The sequence below is a fragment of the Fomitiporia mediterranea genome (assembly GCF_000271605.1).
Source record: "Fomitiporia mediterranea MF3/22 unplaced genomic scaffold FOMMEscaffold_7, whole genome shotgun sequence".
Lineage (NCBI taxonomy): Eukaryota > Fungi > Basidiomycota > Agaricomycetes > Hymenochaetales > Hymenochaetaceae > Fomitiporia > Fomitiporia mediterranea.
Window position 1 is genome coordinate 1664044 of NW_006760392.1, and position 23835 is coordinate 1687878.

The window sequence follows — 23835 nt, forward strand, 5'->3', positions numbered from 1 at the left end:
CGATATATTCGGAGTGGACTACCACTGCATCTCGGCCACATTGCACTGTCCCGGTTATGGGCATCGTCCCCGTCCCATAAGTCTTAATTTACTCTTGCCCTGCGCTATTAGTTTTTATTGTGGTTTTCGGTTGCATAATGAATGTGAAGTACTGACTGCATTTTTTTTCGCTTTCTCGTGCTATTCTCCCCCTCTGAACTACTGTCCGATGTAGTTATCGGAACAGCATGGGCTCAATACATACCTCCACTTCATCCGTCGACTAATAGTGCACTCGCAAGCCCGGCTCACGAGCACCGCAGCCCCTACTGCATTTGATACATCGACCTCGCTTACCTTCCGCCTACTTGTACAGGAGACGCAGCGCCTTGCTCGTGACCCATACCTTGCAGACCGCTTCCGTGAGGGTGTTGACCGTGGTGATGGCGAGATATTCCGTGCATTCGACCTCGTTCGCTTCGCGGATCGTGTCGGTCTTCGACCACTAGAGCGACTCATCCTTGCCGCGTCCATTGCCTCTGCAGGTATTAATCCTCCAAATCCCTCTGGCGTCCGGAAGGCTTTGGCGGAACAGGCTGCGTCAATTATTCGTATGGACTTTGAGAATGCCGTACTCGCACTGTGCCAGCAACCATGCTTTGACCATGCGGACCTGTCACTTGCGCAAGCCGGAAAATTATTGCAAAATTTACTTAGTGATTCCCCGTTAGATGAGCCTCTACTTGTTGATCCGACTCAACGTCAAGCACTCGTATTCTCTGCGCAGAAAAAGTTCGGCGCCGAGCTGGTTTCGCCGATTTTGGCGCAGTTATTCCAGAAGTTGAGGTGAGCCTGTGATTTACTCGCTTTCAAGTTGACTTGACATATGCATTGTTTTTGTAGTCTTCCACCGCAGACGACTCTTGTCCAGGCTCTGAACCAGCTTGGACCGGACATCTCGAATGACGTAGAGGTTGTGCGAGGTCTTCTTGTAAGATTCGGAATATCAGATCAAAATCTTCCGACGAATGAGCAAATCACGGACACCTTTATGACGCTCAGTCGTCTCACGGCAGAAGGCGCACAGCTATGTGACGTTGGTACACTTGTTCGGGTGTTAAGCAGCTTTGTAAGTCGGAGTACTTTCTATCCAAGTCAAACATGTTGCTCATTGACTACACAGAGGGCACAACTCGACTGGAGCAAGGCTATTGAAGTATTTGATTGGCCGGAAAGACAGGGCGTCGATACCAATACTCTCAAGCTCCTTATCGCTATACTCGTTAACTCGCCCCGAGATGCCGATAAGCCTGCCGTCGCTGGCTTTTGGTCCAACTGGAAGAACTCTCTCTATCAACTTCGTCTTCTCGATGCCCTTCTCTCACTACCTAGCGACACGTTCAATTTTGTGTCCCTCCCCGGCCGACGTGTGGTCACCGTCGATGATGTTGCAGCTGCAAGTCCTACGATCAAGACTTTGGCTGCCAATGTGCAGAGCCATACGTGGAATTCTCTCGACTTATTCGAAATCTTGGTCAGACTAGGCGACTCAGAAATCGAGAATGTTAGAAGCTATGTGCGGGAAATGTTGGATAAGGCTGTTCGGATAAGCGCGGACATTGTGCATATGGGACTTGTCCAGGTTCCGGTGAGATTGCAGTTCTATCTGCCTTCTTTACATTGAATTGACATGGCCTCTTTCTATAGAAACCATGGAATGCATTACAGGTCGAATACTCGCGGCAGCTGCTTGGCATGTTTCTAGGAGGACATCCGAACCATCAACTTGTCTTCATGCGCATCTGGCAGATCGAACCGACGTATCTTTTGACTGCTCTGCGTGAGTTCTATGACGAGAATCCGATGAACATCACCCGCATCCTAGACGTTGCGCAAGACCTGAAGATCCTCGATTCTTTGCTGGAAGTACGTCCTTTCGTTTTCGCTCTGGACGTCGCCGCTCTTGCATCCCGACGCGAATACCTCAATCTCGATAAGTGGTTGTCGGACAACATCGAGAAATACGGAGCAGACTTCCTGCACAGCATTATTCTGTTCCTAGACCACAAGATGCAGAACGAGAAGATCGCAAGGACAGTAGATCCTCAGGCAGAAAACAGGACAATGGCGTTGAGTCCGACTACAATCGCAATCTTCCTACGCGCTCTACGCACATTGTACGTTCTCTTCTCTCCCATCTCCATGTTTGTTCTAATATATGCTCGACAGCTCGAATGTCATGGACGAACGAGATGCAGAATACTGTGTTGAGACGCGAAATGCTTGCCTGCAGATCCACCCTCGACTAATGGTATTGAGTCCTAGTGCCGAGAATCAAGAGCCCGGATTTAATGTCGTCAGCTATTCCACGGATATCGAGGCAGAGGTTGATGGAATCTTCAAGCAAATGTACGACGAGCAGATTACGATTGACCAGGTCATCATCATGCTGCAACGCACGAAAGAGTCTACGAATACCCGCGACCATGAGATTTTCTCTTGCATGCTACATTTCCTTTTCGACGAGTACAAATTCTTCCAAACCTTTTATCCTCCTCGAGAACTTGCGATGACGGGTTACTTATTCGGATCTATCATACAGCAACAGCTAGTTGATTACATCCCTCTCGGTATTGCCATCCGATACGTCATTGATTCTCTCCAGTGTCCTCCCGATACGAACCTCTTTAAATTTGGCGTGCAAGCGCTTACACGCTTTGAATCGCGATTAGCAGAGTGGAAACTTCTGTGCGAGGCGCTGCTCAACATTCCGCATCTTGCCGAACAGCGACCGGACATCATTGAAGCAGTTCGTCGTGCTCTTGCCGCCCCGACCGAAAGTGCTGGTGCCGGTGGGGCAGGTCAGTTGCAAGGTTTTTCATCAGCTTTACCTTTGGTTGAGATACAACCTGCTTTCACATCCATCCGACCAGATGTTTTGGAGGAAGGGGATTTCAGCACGCCGCCGGAGGAAACCTCGGACAAGATTCTCTTCATAATCAACAATCTTGCTCCTAGCAATTTCGAAGCAAAACTTACGGAGATGAAGGAGCGTTTCGAAGAGATCTATTCGCGTTGGCTTGCGGATTACCTTGTTGACCAGCGTGTCAGCACTGAACCAAACAACCATCAGCTCTACCTGCGGTTCCTTGACGGTTTGGACAGCAAGCCAATAGCAAAGTTCATTCTACACGAAACATTTGTCAAATCTGCGTCAATGCTCAATTCCGACAAAACCAAAAGTTCCACATCCGAACGTACCATCCTCAAGAACCTCGCATCGTGGCTCGGCCAAATAACTCTTGCTCGCGATAAACCGATCAAACATAAAAACCTGTCCTTCAAGGAGTTTCTGATCGAGGGAGCGGACAGTGATCGACTAGTAGTGGCAATTCCATTTGTCTGCAAAGTTCTTGAAGGAGCGGCAAAATCGAAGGCTTTTCGTCCTCCAAACCCGTGGCTCATGGCTGTCATCAGCCTTCTCGCGGAGTTATATCACTTTGCCGAGCTCAAACTGAACCTGAAATTTGAGATCGAAGTGCTCTGCAAGGCGCTCTCCATTGACCTCGATACTGTAGAGGTTGCAAATATTCTACGCAGCCGGCCGCAAGTTGAACCAATGGCTGGGCCTGGACTACCTGAAATGATGCCAGGTATCGATGCTTTGCCTATTGGCGGTTATGAACACGCTGGCGACGGCCAGGTCATACCCATCGGTACTACCAGTGGACCAGAGGCTGACCGAACTGTGGGAGCTCACATAGAAGAAATATTAGCCAACTTGGCTACTTCCGTGATAATTAACCATCAACTGGCTCCACTGCACACGAACCATGCGTTTAAACAGGCAGTCCAAGAGGGTATTGATAGGGCTGTTCGGGAGGTACGTCAATTTACCAGAGCTGCGGTAAACAGTGTTTAGACTTATAACCCATAGATCATTCTACCAGTTGTGGAGCGTTCCGTTACGATTGCAAGCATCACGTCTCGAGAGCTTTGTGTCAAGGATTTTGCGTCAGAACCGAACGAAGAGAAATTACGCAAGGCTGGTCATATGGCTTGTCAAAAGCTAGCAGGTAGCCTTGCGCTTGTGACTTGCAAGGATCCGCTCCGAACAAACATGGCCGCTCATATACGGTCATATCTTCTGGACCATGGATTTACTGAGCAGATGGTACCCGAACAAGTCATCATGCTGATCGTTCAGGATAACATTGATGTCGCCTGTGAAGCAATCGAGAAGGCTGCCATAGACCGTGCAATCAAAGAGGTCGACGCTGCACTTGCACAGTCGTACGATGCTCGCCGGCGTTACCGTGATGTTCGCTCAGGTCAAAGCTTCTGGGATCCTCTTGCCGTTCAAAGTGCCTTTATCGCTGGTCTTCCTGACCCGCTGCGCATTAGGCCGAACGGCCTTCAACCTCTCCAACAGCGCGTCTATGAAGAGTTCGGTGAGTTCTAGTTTAACGGATGTATGAGACTTGACTGACAGCTTTCAATGAAGCTTTTGACAGCAAGCGTCGTGTTCCTGGTCGTCCACCTTCTATAGTGCAGTACGCGCGCAATGACGCTCTTCAGCCTACTTATTCCCCTTCACCCATACCTGACCACCAAGTGGCTGTCGCCAACTCTGCTTACATGGCACAGGAACAGTTCAACGTTCGTCTTTCTGCTATTGTCATGGTAGGCAGCTTATCTTATCACCCTCTAGATTTTGGTACAGAAACTTGAGTCAATTCTGTCTGAGATACCTTACACTTCCCTCGCCCTCGTCCCTTCCAACCACGAGCTTCGTAACGTCGTCAATCGCGTTCTCTCCCTAGCGCTCGAGAGTAACGATCGTGTCCGAACGCCTCTCTTCATGTCGCAAAAGATAGTGCAGCATCTCTATAAGACACCGTCTCAGATTGGGCGGGACATATATGTTGCTTTACTTGATCAGCTTTGCCAGTCGTTCGAGGAGGTGGCAAAGGAGGCAATAAACTGGCTTATTTGTGCTGAGGATGAGGTAAGTAATTTCAAGCCTCTTTTCATTGGAGCAGTAGTGCTAAGACCAATCTAGCGCAAATTCAACATACCTGCCACTGTTACGTTGTTACGGAGCCACCTGATAACTCCGACTGACGAGGACATGCAGCTAGCTAAATGGATATATGCCAGTGCTAACAGCCGCCCGAGCTTGCAAGACTTCGCTGCTGGTCTCATACGGGAATGCCTTACAAGCGAGCCTCCCGTTACAACGCAACACCAATTCCAGTATACTCTTGATGCTTTGACACAACTTGTGCGAGCGAGCAAAGCAACAGAGTCGTACGTTTCTTTGGTTTGATATGTTTAGAACGTCACTGATGCACTCTAAAGTGTCATACAGCTGCTTAATGAGCTGGCTGGCTTGCCATCTCAACCTTCAACCGAAATAGTTCCTGCCGTTGGACTTCAGCCAGTCAAGCAAGAGACAGAACAACTTCAAATTGTACTGCTCAAGCGCTTCCAGCAGTGGGTGGGCATTTTCCAGTCCTCCTCCAATCCAGAGAAGATGTTCGTGCAATACGTTACTGCACTGTCGAAGCAGGGCATCCTCAAGGTAGAAGACATGTCTTCTTTCTTCTTCCGTGTTTGTGCAGAGTCCAGCATTAGCCACTACACGAAGAGCGTTGCTGCGGGTGACTTTGGCCACTCGTTCCTGGCTTTGGATGCCATGTCAAGACTTATTGTCTACATTATCAAGTATCACGGCGATGCTTCGGGAACAAACAATTTACAGGCAAAAGTACACTACTTCACAAAAATTCTTTCGATCCTTGTCCTCGTCGTTGCTAATAGGCACGAAGAGCAAGGCCCAGCCTTCCAGCAGAAGCCATTTTTCAGGTTCTTCTCGAGCCTGTTAAGTGATCTGTCTAGTCTCGGAGATCAACTCGGGAATGTGTATTTCCATTTACTGGTTGCCTTGAGCGACACGTTCAGTTCCTTGCAGCCCGTATATTTCCCAGGATTTGCATTCTCGTGGATGACTCTGATCTCTCATCGCCTGTTCATGCCAAAGCTGCTTCTCTCTGAAAATCGCGATGGCTGGTCTGCCTTCCATAAACTCCTTCTCGCTTTGTTCAAGTTCCTGGCACCAATGTTGCGATCGGCGAATTTCACCCTTGCGTCTCGCAATCTTTATCGCGGTGGCCTTCGTCTCCTTCTCGTGTTGCTCCACGACTTCCCCGATTTCTTGAGCGCCTATTACTTCTCCCTTTGCGATGTAATCCCTCCTCGCTGCACTCAACTTCGCAACATCGTCCTCAGTGCGTTCCCTGCGTCCATCACCCTGCCCGACCCTAGCCTTCGCAACACGAAGTTTGAGACAATTCCCGAAATGGGTCCAATTCCACTCGTCCTATCCGACTTTTCGGCCATCCTCAAAAACGGCGATCTTAAGGGTTACCTTGATCAATGCCTTCTGAGTCGTATGCCGCAGACCTCTTTGGCAACGTTGAAGGAACGCATGTGCCTGCCTCCGGGTACTGCAACAGGCGAGGAAACATACAATGTCCCGTTGATAAACGCGATGGTCATGTACATCGGTGTTTCCTCGGTTGCACAGGTTAAAGCACGAAGTGGCTCGTCAGTTTTTATTCCAACCGATCCGGGCGTGGTCGCTCTGACCTACCTGGCGTACAACCTCGATCCAGAAGGTATGTTCTTAATTTTGTTAGTCATGACCAGAGCAAATATTTATTTCTCTTTAATATCAGGCCAATACCACTTGGCTAACGCGATGATTCTCCAACTCCGTTACCCGAACGCGCATACGCATTGGTTCTGCTGCCTCATGCTGTACCTTTTTGAGCATGCTAAGGACGATCGATTCCGGGAGATCATGACCAGAGTGCTTATGGAACGGTTCTTTGTGCACCGCCCTCACCCCTGGGGAGCGCTGCTCACCTTCATTGAGCTTGTGCGGAACCCCAAGTACGACTTCTGGAACAAGGACTTCTTGCGCGTTGCGCCAGAGGTCACGGCCATTTTGGACAATGTATGTTCCTGCATTCCCATTGTTCCACTGACGTCTGCTCATTAAACACGATTGGTCAGATCGCCCGCAATCTGTTTTAGTCGTAAATGATAGAGTAAATAATGTTCATTAGCTGTGATTTTTTGTGCCGTTTGCTTTCTTTGGTTGTATTATTCTTTGCGGTGTTTTAGCTTCTGTTTCCTCTTCTGCTCTTGTCTTCTCTGCTGCACATTGTACTGTATCAAGTATCGTATCTTAAATTGAACGTTCATCTTTCTTCCGGTTTGCTCTGTCTGTAAATTTTCTGTGTTGAGCTTGACCATTTTGGCTCGTGTCGCGTCGATCCCACATAAGACGCGTGGGTGGTTACAGCAGCGCGGAGTCTGTGTGCTGCTCTATAGTCAGTCAGTCAGCCAATATCCTGCACGGCAACCGCACACATCCGCCACAGGCTTGCTCTCTACCCTCATCATCTCCCCGGCGATGGCCGCCATGGATGATGCCCAGAAGGAGCAGGACGCATTTCTTGCGCTCTTTTCGACGTTCGACCTGGACCGGCAGGTCGTGTCTGTGTCTGACCTCAGCGATGGCGCCCCGCTTCTTGCGGTCCTGCAGGGCGTGTAAGCTATAGCCAGCCTCATATTTGTCGAATTGGGATTGATTTGGTGTAATATAGCGACTCGGAATATTTCCGTCAATCTCACCAATCCGTACAAGGCTCCGAGAACTGGGTTTTACGCGTCAGCTCACTCAAGCGCCTCTACCGTTTAATGACGCAATACTACACGGACATTTTACACCAGCCAACGGCTACGATAGACGTCCCTGACTTACAGGCCATGGCGAAGGACCACGATGCAGCAGCCACTTTAGCCATGTGTAGGCTTACGATTGCCATTGCGGTGCAGAGCCCTCAGAATCGTGAGATTATTAACAAGATCCAGGGGCTCAGCCAAGAGCATCAACACTACCTCATGAGAGCGATAGAGCAGGTGTGTAACTTTGAAGTGCATGGCAAGGCTGTTAATGAATCGCTTTCAGTCAATGACCAAGTCGAAGACTGGTGACCGTAGTCCTGACATTGGAGGAGGTGCAAGTATGAACGAGTATGTCGTGCAATCCATTTCTATTCTAGCTTCTCACATTAACTTGCATTAGCGATGATCACTTCTACCAGATACAATCAGAGCGAAGTCGAGTACTGTCTGAAAAGGAAGCTTTAGAGGACGTCTACAAGACCCTATTAGAAGAGCACCGTACTCTACAGACAAACTTCGACGATGCTGTGGCAGAGAAAGAGGAGACTCTTCAACGGCTGCGAGATCTCAACCGCGAAAGAGATGACCGGAGGAGTGAGAAGGCAGATGGTGCAATGCGTGCAGAGATAGACAGGCTGAGAGTTGATTTGTGAGTTCCACTGTGGCCTGCAAGCTCGTCTTATAATCTGACTTCGCCTAGGCAAAAGAGTGAAGACAATTTAAGCGTAGCTGAAACCGAGCTGGAGAAGCACCGTCGTATGGTTGACGACCTGCACCATAGAGTGGATGAACTCCAGCTCAAGGCCGATGAAGCCGTTAGACTGAAGGACCAAGTTGACGAGTAAGGACTTCGGCTTTCTCTCCTGTACCCAACTCTCACAAGGAAAACCCTTACAAGGTACCGGCATGCTGCAGACAAACTTCAGAAAACTGAGAACGTGATGGAGAAATACAAGAAGAAGCTCGAAGAAAGTGCGGATCTGAGGAGGCGAATAAAGGTAACTTTCCCCCTTACCTTTACTCGCATCGAACTAACAATGGCGTCACACAGGCTCTCGAAGAACAAAACGCTTCACTTGTGGACAAGAACGCTTCTCTAGAAGAAGAGTACCGAAAAGTTTCCTCGTTCAAACCGTTGCTCGAGTCGTATAAATATCAAATTTCCGACTTAGAGACTAAGAGTTCCGAGAAGAATAAGGAAATTGACGGCTTGAAATTTGAACTCGAACAGGCTCGAACTCTTTTGAAAATCTCAGCTGAAGAACGGCAGAAGGACAGCGAAGCTTTGGAACTCTACCAGGAACGCGTGAAGGAACTGGAACTTATGTCTGTGCGCCCCGTCAGTAAACCTGCAAGGAAAAACTCATCTGCTGCGGATGACACGGCAGAGCCGCTTGGTACACCCACGCAGGACGACGATGCCACAAGTCATGGGCTTGGGAGCGAACTCGACGATGCACTTTCCGGCCGAACAACAACTGATCTCAAGCTCGAGATACGGAAACTCAAGCGTGATCTCGAAGCAGCGCGGTCGAATCAAGCTGATTCAAGTCGCATATTAGTACTGGAGAACCTGCTTGAGGATGCAAACCGAATGAAAGCACGTTACGAAGCGGATTATCTTGCGGCACATCGGGAGAAGCTCGTGATGCAGAAGGACCTTGAAGAAATCAGAAGTGGCAAAGCTCTGGGTGATGGGTATGTTCATTCCGTCAATTGTTACAATCTATTCGCTAACCTTGACTGGGCTTTGCAGAGCGGAGGCAGCAATTGCCTTGAGACAGAGACTGAATGAGACTGTCGAGCAGCTTGACACTCTGAGGAACGAGCATACAGAACTTGAGGTTAACTTCCAAAGCCAATCGAAGGAGTTAACAATTGCCAAGTCAGATCGTAAGTAACGTTGATTTTATTCGTCTCGCATCATATGCTAAATAATGCCATCCACAGTAAATCTCGTCAATAAGGACCAACTTGAGATCCTTGGTGCTCTGCGGGAATCCGTCAACGAAGACAAAGTCGCTCTAGAAGCCGACATGGAGAAGCTCCAAGGCACAATCAAGGAGCTATCCGACAAGAACAAGATGCAGCTGGAACAGATCAATGGTCTCCTACTCGAGAAGATTTCACTGCAGAGCGAGGGTATAGGCCAGAGAGAAAAGATGCTCGAGAGAGAACGCAACTTCAGGTTCGTTCCTGTCTTATAGTTTTCAGTGTTGGGCTTTGGCTAACTTAGTGAATTGGGTACAGCGAATTACGTTTGTCGGTCAACGGCAAGGATATTCCGGAAGACGTCAAAGCTCGTTTACTCAAGCTACACGAAGAGAATGTTGCTCTCAAAGAGCAATTGTCCACTTCACAAGCCAAATTGACGAAGGCGAGGGCTGTAAGGCTCTCCATGTGGTTTTGTTTAGAGTTCTTTATTGACTTTGGTTCGTACAGTTCATCAAACAGCAAGACAAACTGTTCCGCGCGGAGAACTCGCGCTCGAATGCCGGTTCACCTGTAAGTCCATTTGTCTCTTCATTAAATAATTATTTCTTACTAATGACTCAAACAGGGCATGTCCGACGACCTAGAGGCTGTCTCGAAGTCACAAATCAAGATCTACGAAGATGAGATCGAGCGATATAAGGTGAGCTTCCAGCCTTGCAATCTGAGTATACCACTTCCGTTCATCAACTAATTCCCGCGTTCTACAGAAAACCATCCGCAACATGCAACTTCGATACGACAGAGAGCAAAAATACATGCTCAGCCTCGTTCACAGCTTCGGCGAACAAAGAGCTAGAGAACACATTGCTTCGCAGAGCCAGCAGGGTAAATCAGCTTCTGATAGCTGGTTAGCTAAGCAGCGGAAACATGTAAGCCACTCCACAAACTCTCAATATCCCTCGCATCACAGCCAAGGTCTTCATACTAATCAACTTCAATTACAGCTAGAGAAGAGGCTTCTGCCATGACAACGGTACGAAATACACAAATGTACGACGAATAATGACCCCTTTTTTATGCATGTCATACATATTTCTGGAGTCCTTCGGATATACCCTATATACAAACATCAAGTAGTAGTACCAGCGCTTTCTCCTTTTTCTTCCTTACGACTGCGCTTTTTCCCGCCTTTGTACCTGTTAATGATTCATATAGAGTTAATCGAGAGGCTTTGTGTACATTCATGGTTCTTTGGAATGAGGAAATCTAGAGTTTTTTTTTCGGCCTCATAGAGAGAGCAAAGGAACGAATACTTCAATACAATACGTTCGTTATTTAGTACAGCTATACCATGCTGTTTGGAGCCATGACTCACATGGACAATACCGTATATGTTGGCCCCCGATATGCACCGTTAAGTTGTGGAGGGATTTAGGATCACAGCTAAATGGAGAATCAAATTCAGTTATAAATAGATTGATACGTCCCCAATGTTAAATATCCTATTTATCTTTTATCGTCTAGCATACAGGTGTTGTATACAAATATAGACAGTACAGATGGAGAGGTACTTAATTTTACTTTTAGGTTTTCATGAGATCGGTGATTCGTGTGTCACAATAACCAATCAACTGCCATCTGGGCTGAGTGAACGTACACAGCTCCCTTTTCTCACTCGCGCCAGTTTTAGCACTGCTTAGCGTAAGTGCCAGAACTCTCCGAGCCCGAGCCCTCCTCGAGCTTCCCATTACCACGTCTAGCGGAGCTGTGCGTCGAGCCAAAGGCAGCGAGCGCACGCATGGCAGAACCTTCTTTGATGAGACCCTCGGTGATCTCGATTATGTCTGTGACGAGACGGTCGACGAGCTAAAATTGAAATATACATATACGAACAAGTTGATTAGTTATAGTTATCAGGTTTACGACGACGGAAGGGAAGGTCATGAAGGGGGAAGGGATGAAGAAGGGGGGGGAGGGGGGAGGAAGAAGAGGCGTACCACTTCGGAGAAGTTCTCGCGTACGACGACGCGCAGAATGTCGACTTGTTGTAGGTTGGGTGCGAGTTCGTAGTTCGGTACGATCCTTCATATTGTTCTAGTCAGGAACGCGGTGATGGATGGATGACAGAGAGCCTATCGTGACGTACCATCCCTTTGAGCGCAGAAGTGTCTGCATCCACCTCTGTTGGATATCCGGATACTTCGCTTTGAAGTCGTCAGAGAACCGGAAGGAGACGACAGGGAGCGAAGGGATATAATTCTAAACAAATTCGAGGATCATTGAACGAATACTTCTGCATGGAAACAAATGAATATCTTGCCTCAATATCCTCCTCATCCAAAATCCCCACAGCTTGTTTCGCACCCCCAATCACTCCCTCCCCACTCTCCGCAAACCGATGACAATCACTCAACACATGGAAATACCCACTCTTCTCAAGCGCCCGACTCAACACCCTCGCATTCCTCAAATCATTCAACGCAATATTCCGATACCCCTCAAACCCAAGGTGCACGAAGTTAAAGTACTGGGCAATAACCGGTGCTGCAGGACGCGAAAAGTTAAGCGAGAAACTATACTCGACCGAACCCAAATAATGCAGTTCGAAGATCAGGTCCTTAGGTAAATGGGCCTTGTCACGCCAAATGACCCAGCCTACACCAACGTAGGCGAGACCGTATTTGTGGCCAGATGTATTGATGGAGACAACCCGCGGTAGGCGGAAGTCCCAAATCAATTTGGGCTAAAAATAGATATCAAAAGGAGAAAACATAATGTTGAGTCTAAGTCTTTACTGTGTAGAGACTAAACATAAGGAATTTAGACTTAGACTACACGTACAGTTGCAAATGGAGCAACGAATCCTCCGGACGCCGCATCTACGTGAATAGGGACGTGATGACCCGTCTTAGCCTCGTATTCGTCAAGGAGGTCGGACATTTCCTTGACGGGCTCGTAGTGACCGGTGTATGTACCTTGGACAACGATATGAGATCAGAATCATATAGTGAATAGCGCATATACTCACTTCCAAGAATGATGAAAATACCAATTGTATTCTCATCAACGTACTCCATCGCTTTCTTCGGGTCAAGACGGTACCTACTCTCCTCCGAAATAGGAACAAGCCTGCACTCGACCTCAAAGTAACGAGCAAACTTCTCCAGCGCAACTTGCGCGTTAGCACCCATGACGATATTCGGTCCAGGCTCGTGGATGCTCTTCCCAGCGGCTTTGCGTTTCTCTTGCCAGATACGCTTCATGGCGAGTCCACCTAATTGTATAGCCTCTGAGGAACCTGTTGTGGCGGTACCGATGGCTTGCTTGGTGTTCGGAGCGTTCCAGAGGTCCGCGAGCATTGAAATACCTAATGGAATATAAGATAGTGCATAGAATACACATAATTAAATCGTTACATCTCTCATGAACCATTTCTTTGAATAAAAGAATAAGATTTTGTTCTGAAGGTGACTGGAGAGGAAGAATAGCTCACGAGTCATCGGATATTCGTCCTGGTCAACGAAGTTCTTGTTCATATTTTCTTGCATGAGCTTATCAGCATGAGTCGGCATCCACGTCGTCACGAAGGTCGCAAGGTTCAAAAGCGGGGAACCATCGAGGGTGAGTTCATCATGGATGACTTGGTAGGCGGCGTCCGCATCCGCTCCCTGTACATTATCCCCTTCAGCACCAAGAAAGACATCGGGAAGACGGGTAGAGAGGGCAAGTAACATACCTTTGAAGGGATTTTGTATTTTGGCAAGGAAATAGCGCCATAACGAGCGCCATACGTAGACGACGTCGACGTTGGGTCTGTCTGAGTGAGATGATGCGCATGGTTCTTCGACTTGTGGTCTTTCGCTTCTCTGAGCAGTCTGTCCGGGTTGACGTGCTTTGCAAGGGCCATTCTTAAAATATCTTTGAGACGCTAGTATAGAGCTGAAGTGGGGGAGGTAGATGATTGATGAGGGGGATTAACCTGTGTAGTTACTTATATGCGTCGCCTGCAGTCTACGGACTATAACGAACGGGGGTTGCTAGGCTAATAATAGACAGCTTCCGCTGCTAGGGTCATAGATGCCCTGTCCATCCCCCATACACGTTCATATAACTTCATAAGCGGACGTTATAAGAACGCTGCGGTCATGATATTGCTGTTGCAATTTGGAGATGTAGATCAAGCAAGCAGAGGGAGATCAGCTAGCGCCGGAAGAAGATGGAAGAAGATGACCGACGGAAGCGAAGACGCGTTCCTTCCAGTCATGATTCATTGATCGCCTCAGGTCGAGACTCTCGACTCACCCTCCATGTTTAGGCCTGGAAGTCGAGTTGCCCAATTCACCGCACAATTTTTGAGGTGTATGGCATCCACTTCATCTAACGCAACAAAGCGAACCATCGAGCTCGATGGAAGCACCCTCGAAGGCGGAGGCCAACTAATGCGTAACGCAGTGGGTCTCTCCGCGCTCACACGAACACCGGTACACATCCGTAACGTCCGTCAAGGAAGGGATCAACCCGGCCTCAAGGCTCAGCATGCTGCAGGTGAGTATCATGCTGTAAGTTATATATGGATCTCCGAGAAGCGGCGATTTTGTCCTTGGGATATTTGAGCCCTTGTGTATCGGAGTTCATCATCTTCGAGACTTTACCTCGTGAACCCGCCCCGATTTTATGAGTATTAACGTGTCACTTTATGAACGCGTTTTATTCCGAATTCTACCTTATAATAACTGCTGAGATTATATCTGTGGCTAATTCAATCAAAGCACAGGACTCGATCTCGTAAAACGAATATGTAATGCTCAGGCCGAAGGGATCGAAAAGGGCTCAATCACGGTCTCATTTGACTCCTCACCAGGTTTCATCCGTGCAGGAGAATACGAAGCAGATCCCGGGACAGCTGGATCAACGATGTTACTTTACCAGGTATCCTTGCCTTGTCTACTATTTCCCGAGCCTGCTCCCTCTCCATCGCCTTCAGACGGCGAAGTGGCAGATGCGAAGGAAGAACCACAACAGAACGCTAAAGAAACCGGGATGAACTGGGAATCAACACTTACTCTCCGCGGAGGGACGAACGCCATCCACGCTCCACCTATAGACTTCTCTCAACACGTCCTCCTCCCATTCCTCTCAACTCACATCCTTCCATCCTCCTTCTCATCCTCTTCCACTTCCTCATCCACTTCTTCCCGGGGATCTCTAAGTCTAGACCTCAAACAGCGCGGATTCTTCCCACACGGCGGCGGCCTTCTGCGCGCCGTCATACCCTCCCTCCGCCGCGGTGAGACTCTCCGAAGTCTCAAGCTCCTAGACCGCGGAACCCTGCTCAGCATAGAAGGTAGAGTCGTCATCAGCGGTGCAGTAGGCAAGAAAGTAGCAAACGAGATGCGCGCAGCAGCACTCGAAACAATCTTTTTCTCTCCCCTAATCACCCCTCTCCTCTCTTCCCCCAATCCAAACCTAAACCAACAATTCAACATAAACATAGACATAGAAAGTCACCCAAAAGGCACTTCAGGTTCCTCAATCTTCCTCCTCGCACGTACATCCACAGACGTCCTCCTCTCGGGTTCCGCAATCGGTTCAGGCAGAGTACGAGCTTCGCAAACAGGTCGAGAAGCAGCTGAGGAGTTATTGAAGAACTTGGAGGAAGGAGGATGTGTAGATTGTTGGATGCAAGATCAGATGATCGTGTTCCTTGCACTTGCGAAGGGTCGGTCGGAGGTTAAAACCGGGAAAGTCACACTGCATACGAGGTTTGTGAATTCCATTCATTTTTATTCCTTTCGAAAATTTATAACGGGACTGATTGATATTGCTTTGGTGCATTTTTGCAACAGGACGACAATTTGGGTAGCTGAACAACTGACCAGTGCCAAGTTTGAAGTAAGCGAGAACGTTGACGGGACAGATCAGGCAATCATATCCTGTGAAGGTATCGGTTTAGAAGGACGGTTATAGTGCAAGCCCACTAGCTTCTCAAATTGGAGTCTTAGAAACTTACTAACAGTAGCTTCAAGTATTTTATGTACGGATATCTTCATTACCAGAACGATTAATCATATCATATACTCGCACCACTCATACAATTTCACAACCTCCAACCCCATTCAAACCTAGCCACACACGTATGTATGTAGTCAAGAAAACGAATTAATATAAATACGGAAATAGGACAAGAAAGGAAGGACAGTTCATCAGTGAAGTAACACAGGAATTGATGAGGGTCGGAAGTGATGAATATACTCTATCATCGACTCCAAGACAGCAAAGACATATCCCCGAGGCGTCTAAGCAAATAATAATAATAATAATGCGTGAGTTATTAGTCGAACAGCATGACGAAGCTGTGCTCACCTTGGCTTGACAAGATGCCGAATGAGCCCGGCAACACCGAGAAGGACAAATACACCAGCGGCAGCAACGTAAGCCCAGCCGAGGAACGGGTTCTTACCACCTATCCATGACACAGTCGAAATGACAATTGACTTGGTACCGCTGTATGGTCGCACCGGGAAGTCTAGAAAAAACATACCAGTCGGTCAGTCAGCTTGTCTGGGTTAAAAACCAAAATTAAATTGATGGTAAAAATGAAGACATACTCATGGTGACATTAAGCTGATACGTCCCATGCACAAGTGTCGTATCATCATTCCTCCCATACAACTTCGTAAACGTCGGTAAACCCGCCGTGCGCATCCAGTTTTGGAAGTGCTCATCTTCGTGCAAGTTTGGCAAGTTCGTATCATTGTATCCGTCCGGGAAGCGTAGCTGCCAGTTTGGCGGAGGCTCGATCTCCGAGAGATTGTAGTTTGGCGTTGATGAGTACTTCTTGGCTTCTCCTGGCCAGGCAATACCCTTAGCTGAGAAGGTATAGTCGCTGTTTGTAGAACCGTCGGTAGCAACGGCCGTCAAGTTTGAGAACGTATCTAGAGAAAGTGGGCCTTAGACTTTACAACCAATATTAATACACTAAACAGTAGTATACCATTGAAAAGCGAGTTGGCAATGAGCCCACACGGCCAAATGATCCTGTTAGACGTTGTATTAACATCAAGAGGCTTGCAATCACCACCCTTTATGGTGTTAAACGAGACATGATCGCCTTTGAGCTGGTTCGAATCAATGCTCTTCACGTATCGTCGGTGATTTTGGTAGAAATTTGTGAGCTTGTAGTATAGCAACACCGTCGCCGGGAGGTCTGCGGGTACGTCGAAGCGCACGAGGCATTGATTCTCGCCAGTGTCGTTCACGAACGCATACTGAGGGGGGTTAAACGGCAAGTGCGCATCACGGGAACGTAAGCGGTAACTGAACGTGGGGACGTTAGTGAATTGTGGCGAGGATGCGGAGGACGAGGTAAGTTGGTCGCAATCGGTATAGTCGAGCGTGATCTCGCTAACGAGACTACTGCCCCAGATGAGAAGGCCACCGATGGGCCCGAAGAGGATGGCGATGATGAAGAGAGTGGGCAAAACGGTCTTGGGTGTCAGAATCGGCTGCCATGCCTTGAGTCGCTGCTGTTTGAAGGCGGTATCTGCAAGATCACATTACACATTAGTACAAACAGGTGAGGATAGAAACGAGTCTCGACGCACTGGCGGGTCTACGCCAGCCGCCCTTCTGCTTAGTCTGCTGTTCCGAAGTGGACGAGTCTTCGCCATTGTCGGCGTCGCTGCCATTTCCACGCCGTCTGAAAAGACCCATGGCGGTTGTGAATGGATTGGGGGAGGAGAAACTGCGGTCACCGACGGTGTGAATGTACTAATGTGTAATGGCGACGAGCGACGGGTGATGAGCGGCACAGCGCCTCCACGTGACCTGACTCGTTGCGTAAGGCGTTTCGACTCAGCGAGAATCCGACTTATTCTCCAGTTCTTACTCAACTTTTTTGCTTCTTATTCTCATTCATCCGGATAATTCAAGGCGTTACTCATTACTATTACTTTATAAATTAGATTCTACGTCTCAGCTGTACGCCCACTACGTCGAATGCGATGCATGGGTCCTTCAACTGCAGGAAAGGTTTCAGGAACTCTGGTACATAATCCGAGCAATGCTGAAAAACGCATCATCACTTGTTATTTTTCCGATCTCTCCGCTGATCGAAGCTCTTTTGCAAAAGCCTCAGGGCTTCTCGATGCATATAAGTGAAAAATGTATATGGTGAGAAGTTCTGGTTTTTCTTTTCCGTTGAATATTTTAAAATAGCAATAACATAGGTATTATAAGGTTAGCCAGACCAGAACACGTTGTCGAATCATTCGGGGGAAATCCGTCAAGTATGGTATCCATAAACCTCTACACGAGCAACTCCTTTGGGGAAAAACGACAACTTTTTTTATAAGTTTACTGTGAATATTTAATTCTTAATCCATCTTGCATCTTGCCTTTAAGTTTAAAACGTTCTGGAACAATGTGTGGATGCAGAGATCAAGCCGTAAGTCGTTAGTTTTTTTAATAATTGCTTAGATGCAATAATGTCTCAAGCTAAGATAGGGGTACTGAAACAGTCCCAATCCGAGCACCGCTCATAGGATGCATTTACATCTGATTCAGGGAGCACCTGCTTAATTCATGCAAGTAAGGTTTTAACGCTGTGTTGTTCTTTTTGGCGCTAGTCTGGTCGAAGTATGTCAATTATGGTATAAAATTAGCTGCGCGAAGGTACACGTGACGTCATTGCAATTTTGAATCAATTCTTCAACCAATGAGCGATTATTACTGTAACGGCGACACATCCCTTTCATGTTCAACAACGCGACCTACCACTCCGTGCTCGTCCCCTTTTGTCCAAAACTCATTTCGTTTGTTCTTGAGGATTGTCACAGGGCTCAACAAGGCACATTTCTCTATTCTTGTCGTCACATTTGTTCCATAATCGACTCCAATAGAATGAGACGGCGACCGTGGAATCGTAATAATAGCTCCCAATACTTTCTATTTTAAGAACACAAACCCAGCCCCATCGTCATCGACTACGCGCAGTCGTGCATATAAGGACCCGCTCAGTCTCCCATTCATTCTCTCTTCACCCCCCAATCTTCTCAACCCCTCCTGCGCTGATCAACACTGATTAAAAGCGAAAATGGCACTTGCAAGGCACGTCAACCCTGACAAGCTTCTCCAGGACGCGAGGGACCACAAGGCTAAGAACCATGCCCATCACCTCACTAATACGGACCCAACCTCCTCCGTTTCGGCCTATGGAGCGCGTTATGGGACTTACCCGCTGCCGAAGTACAAGATCCCGTCAAAGGTACGCTATCATCCACTCTCGCCCGTATTAGAGAAATGGTCTAATTATCCCCAGGGCACGGACGCAGAGGCAACATATCAGCTTGTACATGATGAGCTTTCACTTGATGGCTCTCCACTTCTCAACCTCGCTTCATTCGTGCATACATGGATGCCCGCTCCTGCAGATAAGCTTATGCAAGAGAACATGAACAAGAACTTGATTGACCAGGATGAGTACCCTATGACGCGTGAGCTGCTTTCCCCGTCCATCATATATACGGAGAAACTTAACCATTTTTTACAGAGATGATCCATGAACGCTGTATCTATGTTTCTTGTCATGTCCAAACAGAATCTGACGTCTTCAAGGTGTCTCCATGCTCGCGGATCTTTGGAATGCTCCGAACGGTAAGCAGGCTATTGGAACAGCTACGACAGGTTCCTCCGAGGCTATTCAACTTGGTGGGCTTGCCATGAAGCGCATCTGGCAAGAGAAACGCAAGGCTGCTGGTAAAAGTATCCATGAGCCCGGACCCAATATTGTCATGGGCGCAAATGCGCAGGTTGCTCTTGAGAAATTCGCTCGTTATTTCGAGGTTGAGTGTCGCTTGGTTCCGATCTCCGAGGAGAGCAAGTATAGGCTGGACCCGAAGAGGGCCATGGAGTACGTCGACGAGAATACGATTGGCGTGTTCGTCATCCTTGGAAGTGAGTATATGCATTAGTCACTGTGAAATTCTGAAATAATCGTTGTCCAAGGTACATACACTGGTCACTATGAACCCGTCAAAGAGATGTCCGATCTTCTCGATGAGTATGAGAAGAAAACCAGCCATCATGTCCCTATTCACGTGGATGCAGCTTCTGGAGGATTCGTCGCACCGTTTGCAACTGTGCGGAAATTCCATTTTTCATTAGTCGATTGCTGAGATTTACGCTATTAACAGCCCAAGCTAGCCTGGGATTTCCGTCTTCCGCGGGTTGTCTCCATAAACACGTCTGGACATAAGTTTGGACTCGCATATGTTGGTGTTGGTTGGGTAATCTGGCGTGACAAGGCGCACCTTCCGAAGGACCTCATTTTCGAGCTGCACTATTTGGGGTCCATCGAGTACAGTTTCTCGCTCAACTTCTCGCGCCCGGCTGCACCCATTATCGCCCAGTACTTCAACTTTGTACATCTCGGTTTTGAGGGTTATCGCCGTATTGCGCTGGCAGACCTGAAGAATGCCCGTGTACTGAGTCGTGCGCTCGAAAAGAGTGGATATTACCATGTTTTGAGCGATGTGCATCGCTTTGCGGACGGCGGTTCGAGCGTGATCGAAGGTGCAAAACAAGCTGCGGGAGTCAAGAATGAAGAGGATGTTGAGGTTAGCTGCTTTCATATATTTATTCAAGTAGTTGACTTCACTGATTGTGTTCAGAATTATATTCCGTGCCTCCCAGTAATCTCGTTCCGCTTTTCTGACCAGTTCAAATCCAAGTACCCGAACATCCAACAGAAGTGGATGCAGACGCTTCTCCGTTCGAAGGGATGGTAAGCACTGACCAAACTATGTGTTACGGTCTTTCGCTAATCAGAGCTGTCAAACAAAGGATTGTACCAAATTATGAACTCGCACCTAATCTGCAAAACGTCGACATCCTTCGTGTCGTTGTGCGGGAGAACTTCTCGGAAGCAGTAAGTCTTTAATGTTTCTATTCTATTCTAGTGTACTTGATCTAATACCTCTATATTTCTAGCTTGTCGACCGCTTGGTCACTGACATTATAGAGCTTACTGAGGGTCTCATGAAGGACGACTCTCCGGTGCACGCGCTCAGCACACTTGGCGCGACTCACAGTTCCGCTCGTCGTGGCAATGGCAAACTCGATGAAGACTCGGGACCCAAGAGCTCTGGCACGTACGCAAAGCAGTGCTAAATCTGTCCTTGTGCCATCGATCAAGGTAACAGAAATTCATTGGCAAATGGTGCAAAGAGACATATGGAAAGGAATTCGCGGTTGTAACTGAGGACTTTCCCTCTTATTCTCACGGAACAAAAGAAAATGTATGCGTATTGGATATGATGTGTCTTTGTACGATACTGTGGAGGAGCAATGCAAACTAGGACAATGTTGTATTCTGTATTCTGAAAATATACGCACACTCGTCGATAGCGAGTACTGCAATGTAGTTGTGCGCATGTGTTAGTACATGTCATTATTACAGGAATTCAAGGTACGATAACAAAAGCAAGCCCCGTTTGTTGCATTAGCTTTATAGTCGGAGGGAGTGAATCGCCCATCCTTGATGTCAGAGGCTAACGAATAAGATAATATCTATGACTTGAAGGAATGCTTAATGTTCACGCTCGCTTGTCGGATAAGTGCGACTGCCTCTTGTGACCGAGGTGCGATCGAGCACTTAAATGAGGTTGGATGCCTATACATGTTATATTCCGCATTAATTAGTATCAATATTGACAGATAATGGAAAACGTGAGAAATGGGAATGATGGAAGAAAGGTAGGAAGAAGCAGCGAGCTAAAATGAAAGAGACTGACGATATGATTCCCGATGTCGGGAGGTGTACACTAGGAATGACGGCTCCATTCTTGTCCTTCGCAAGTCCTATATCGAACGTAGCCAGTATGCGAGCAAGGGCGAGATGCAGTGCATCCTCCGTGTAATAAAACGCAGGACAATACCTATTCCAAAACGCAGATAACGCGAGAAAAAAATGAGAATCACATTGAGGTAAGGATGAAATTAGAGAAAGGAACATAAGACTATTACTCACCGTCTCCCGTAACCGAATGCGAACTTTGAAGGATCGTTACTCGAGCATTCGAGTTGTCCTGCTGCATTGATGTATCGTTCTGGCTTGAACTCCATTGGCTCTGGATATACTTCCGGATCGTGTAGGATACCCCTGAGTAGCAGGAACAAAGAGAAATAAGTAATCTGAAATCGAGAAGTCCGCAAAAAGGTGAGAGCATGTACGCACCACGTATTACCGAGTACGATAGCTCCCTTCGGCAAATAGTAGCCCTCGTATACATCATCTTCCTTTAGCATATGTGGCAGACCTGATTATCAACCAAAAGTTGTATATTAAGCATCTCATCTCTGCAATCTCTAGCAGTAAACTGAAAGAAGAGACAGGAACGTACTCTGAGGAGCAATTACATGCCAACGCAACAGTTCCTTCATTACCGCAGTGGTATACGGCAAGTCTTTCCTGTCCGTCTGTGTCGGTAATCGCGCTGAACCAACGACGGAATCGATCTCCGCTTGCGCTTTCCGCTGAACTTCAGGGTTCAAGGCCATGGCCAGGAAAAAGGCATTTAGAGCTGCTACACACTATGCATACCGTTTATCTGGTGAAATATCGTAGAAAATTAGTTGATAGTTGCTTACTGTATCGGACCCAGCTGCAATAGCCCTTCGTCAGTAAATAAGAACTACAATAAACCAAGATAGTAAAAGTCACCTCCGTATGCAATTGTGCCGGTATCTCTGATGATGTTCTCCAGCTCCGGATCAAACTTCTCATTCTTCTCGCGTTCTTGTTTCTCCAGAAGTTCAGAGACGTAGCAAGGGACCGGTAAGGTACCATTGGCCTGTAAAGGTGCAATCAATCAATCAAGTTCTCCTTTTTCTGGAAAGGGACACTAACCATCATATCCTTCGTCTCAACGATCGGCACATCACGCATCCCTTGTACGTCACTCTTCAACTGCTCTGCCATCTTGTGGTAGAACTGGCCAGGAACCCACGACGGTATTTTTTTCACTGTAACACCGATTTTTCAAATAAAAATGAGAACAACAGCGATCAGATTAGTATAAAACATAGCATATACTCAGAGTTTAAGTCAGCAAACCTACAGAACGGGAATGCATCGACCAGGAACGCCCCAGGACGAGCCAAGTCAGAGATCGCATTGAGCGCTCTCTCAGCAAGCACAACGAAATCATCGTTTCGTGAATCCGGGGCGAATCCGTAGACCGACATCAAAATTTGCTGTACGATATGTCTAAAAATACCAGAGTCACCTCAACAACATCAGTACACTCAAGAAGGGAAGCACATACAAGCGAACGTGATCCTCGAACTCCTCGGGTCTATCGAGCAAAAGTTCAAGTAATTTAGTCGATGCGTAGTCCTGTGCCGGATTGAACATCTGCACCGTCCCAGGACCGAATTTGCTGATAAAGAGTTTTCGATACTTCTTCCATAAATCACCGTAAACCATCAGCGCGAAGACCCAATCGAAGCCCGTTCTATGAAATAAAATAGCCCAAAATAAAACAGGCGAAAAAAGAAGAAGAAGAAAATAGACGTCAGACCAAGCGAACAAACGATTCTCACAAAGGACAACCAAGGCCGGGACATGAAGGAAGTAAATGTGAATGTACGTACAATTCCCCAAGCAAAGGTAATCTCGGCCTATCAGAATAAATGGAAGACCGCTTCTCGAAGAGGTCGTTCGCAGCTTTAGCGGTGTTAACGATGATGATTGATTGGTTGAATACATGCACATGTACAACTTCCCCTGCAATATAAACACAAGTACAATGAGCTCTCCGGAGGCGAACGAAAAAAGAAAGAAGTTAAATTACCATAGTCCTTCCCCCATTGCGTGAACGTCTCCCAAGGTTGGTTCAGCGGCATATCAAACGCGTTCCCGATTAGCGGCAAAGGCTTCGGGCCAGGAGGAAAAGGTAACCCATCTCCTTTGGTTCTTGCAGCGTTTCTTTTCACATCGAGGGACCTGATGTAGAGGGCACCACTGGCAAGAAGTGCTACAGAAGCAATAATAAGTGCCTCAGTGTCCAAAGGGAAGGACGACCAGGACAAGTCAAGGACCATGGGGGATTAGAAATACGACGTGTTGTTCGTCGTCAGTCGCGATGAGTAGTAGTAATATAC

The 23835-nt window shown here is 47.5% G+C and overlaps 5 protein-coding genes across 5 annotated transcripts; 3 read left to right on the plus strand and 2 right to left on the minus strand.

Annotated features, from left to right (window-relative positions):
- Positions 1–592: 592 nt before the first annotated feature.
- FOMMEDRAFT_87350 (Not1-domain-containing protein) lies at positions 593–7045 on the plus strand (the record flags this gene model as incomplete). The annotated part of the gene is made up of 11 exons (XM_007267458.1): positions 593–825; positions 883–1108; positions 1163–1627; positions 1687–2156; positions 2209–3862; positions 3917–4430; positions 4484–4638; positions 4691–4987; positions 5042–5289; positions 5341–6659; positions 6720–7045. 11 exons carry the CDS (start codon positions 593–595, stop codon positions 7043–7045), a joined length of 5907 nt encoding a protein of 1968 aa, XP_007267520.1.
- Positions 7046–7447: 402 nt separating this feature from the next.
- FOMMEDRAFT_141270 (HOOK-domain-containing protein) lies at positions 7448–10905 on the plus strand. Its single transcript, XM_007267459.1, has 14 exons — positions 7448–7599; positions 7656–7971; positions 8021–8085; positions 8138–8386; positions 8438–8578; positions 8636–8735; positions 8789–9435; positions 9494–9630; positions 9688–9925; positions 9988–10123; positions 10180–10242; positions 10298–10372; positions 10440–10601; positions 10677–10905. The coding sequence occupies exons 1-14, from the start codon at positions 7463–7465 to the stop codon at positions 10698–10700; spliced, it is 2490 nt and encodes an 829-aa protein (XP_007267521.1). The 5' UTR covers positions 7448–7462; the 3' UTR covers positions 10701–10905.
- A 231-nt stretch (positions 10906–11136) lies between these two features.
- FOMMEDRAFT_20904 (glutamate decarboxylase) lies at positions 11137–17427 on the minus strand. Its single transcript, XM_007267460.1, has 15 exons — positions 17277–17427; positions 16667–17215; positions 16281–16607; positions 16036–16198; positions 15519–15968; positions 14445–15434; positions 13409–14215; positions 13166–13340; positions 13089–13106; positions 12701–13039; positions 12514–12647; positions 11993–12415; positions 11819–11931; positions 11670–11754; positions 11137–11538 (listed from the first exon to the last, which is right to left on the minus strand). The coding sequence occupies exons 7-15, from the start codon at positions 13577–13579 to the stop codon at positions 11359–11361; spliced, it is 1638 nt and encodes a 545-aa protein (XP_007267522.1). The 5' UTR covers positions 13580–14215; positions 14445–15434; positions 15519–15968; positions 16036–16198; positions 16281–16607; positions 16667–17215; positions 17277–17427; the 3' UTR covers positions 11137–11358.
- A 1339-nt stretch (positions 17428–18766) lies between these two features.
- On the plus strand, positions 18767–21088 carry FOMMEDRAFT_109275 (glutamate decarboxylase; the record flags this gene model as incomplete). Its single annotated transcript, XM_007267461.1, has 9 exons — positions 18767–18937; positions 18992–19166; positions 19223–19240; positions 19288–19626; positions 19678–19811; positions 19866–20288; positions 20343–20455; positions 20515–20599; positions 20662–21088. The coding sequence occupies 9 exons, from the start codon at positions 18767–18769 to the stop codon at positions 20839–20841; spliced, it is 1638 nt and encodes a 545-aa protein (XP_007267523.1). The 3' UTR covers positions 20842–21088.
- Positions 21089–21166: 78 nt separating this feature from the next.
- FOMMEDRAFT_124358 (CyP450 monooxygenase) lies at positions 21167–23631 on the minus strand. Its single transcript, XM_007267462.1, has 12 exons — positions 23526–23631; positions 23326–23458; positions 22998–23186; positions 22791–22939; positions 22580–22695; positions 22394–22523; positions 22321–22334; positions 22074–22263; positions 21908–21989; positions 21701–21832; positions 21465–21608; positions 21167–21343 (listed from the first exon to the last, which is right to left on the minus strand). Exons 1-12 carry the CDS (start codon positions 23575–23577, stop codon positions 21241–21243), a joined length of 1434 nt encoding a protein of 477 aa, XP_007267524.1. The 5' UTR covers positions 23578–23631; the 3' UTR covers positions 21167–21240.
- Positions 23632–23835: the final 204 nt, after the last annotated feature.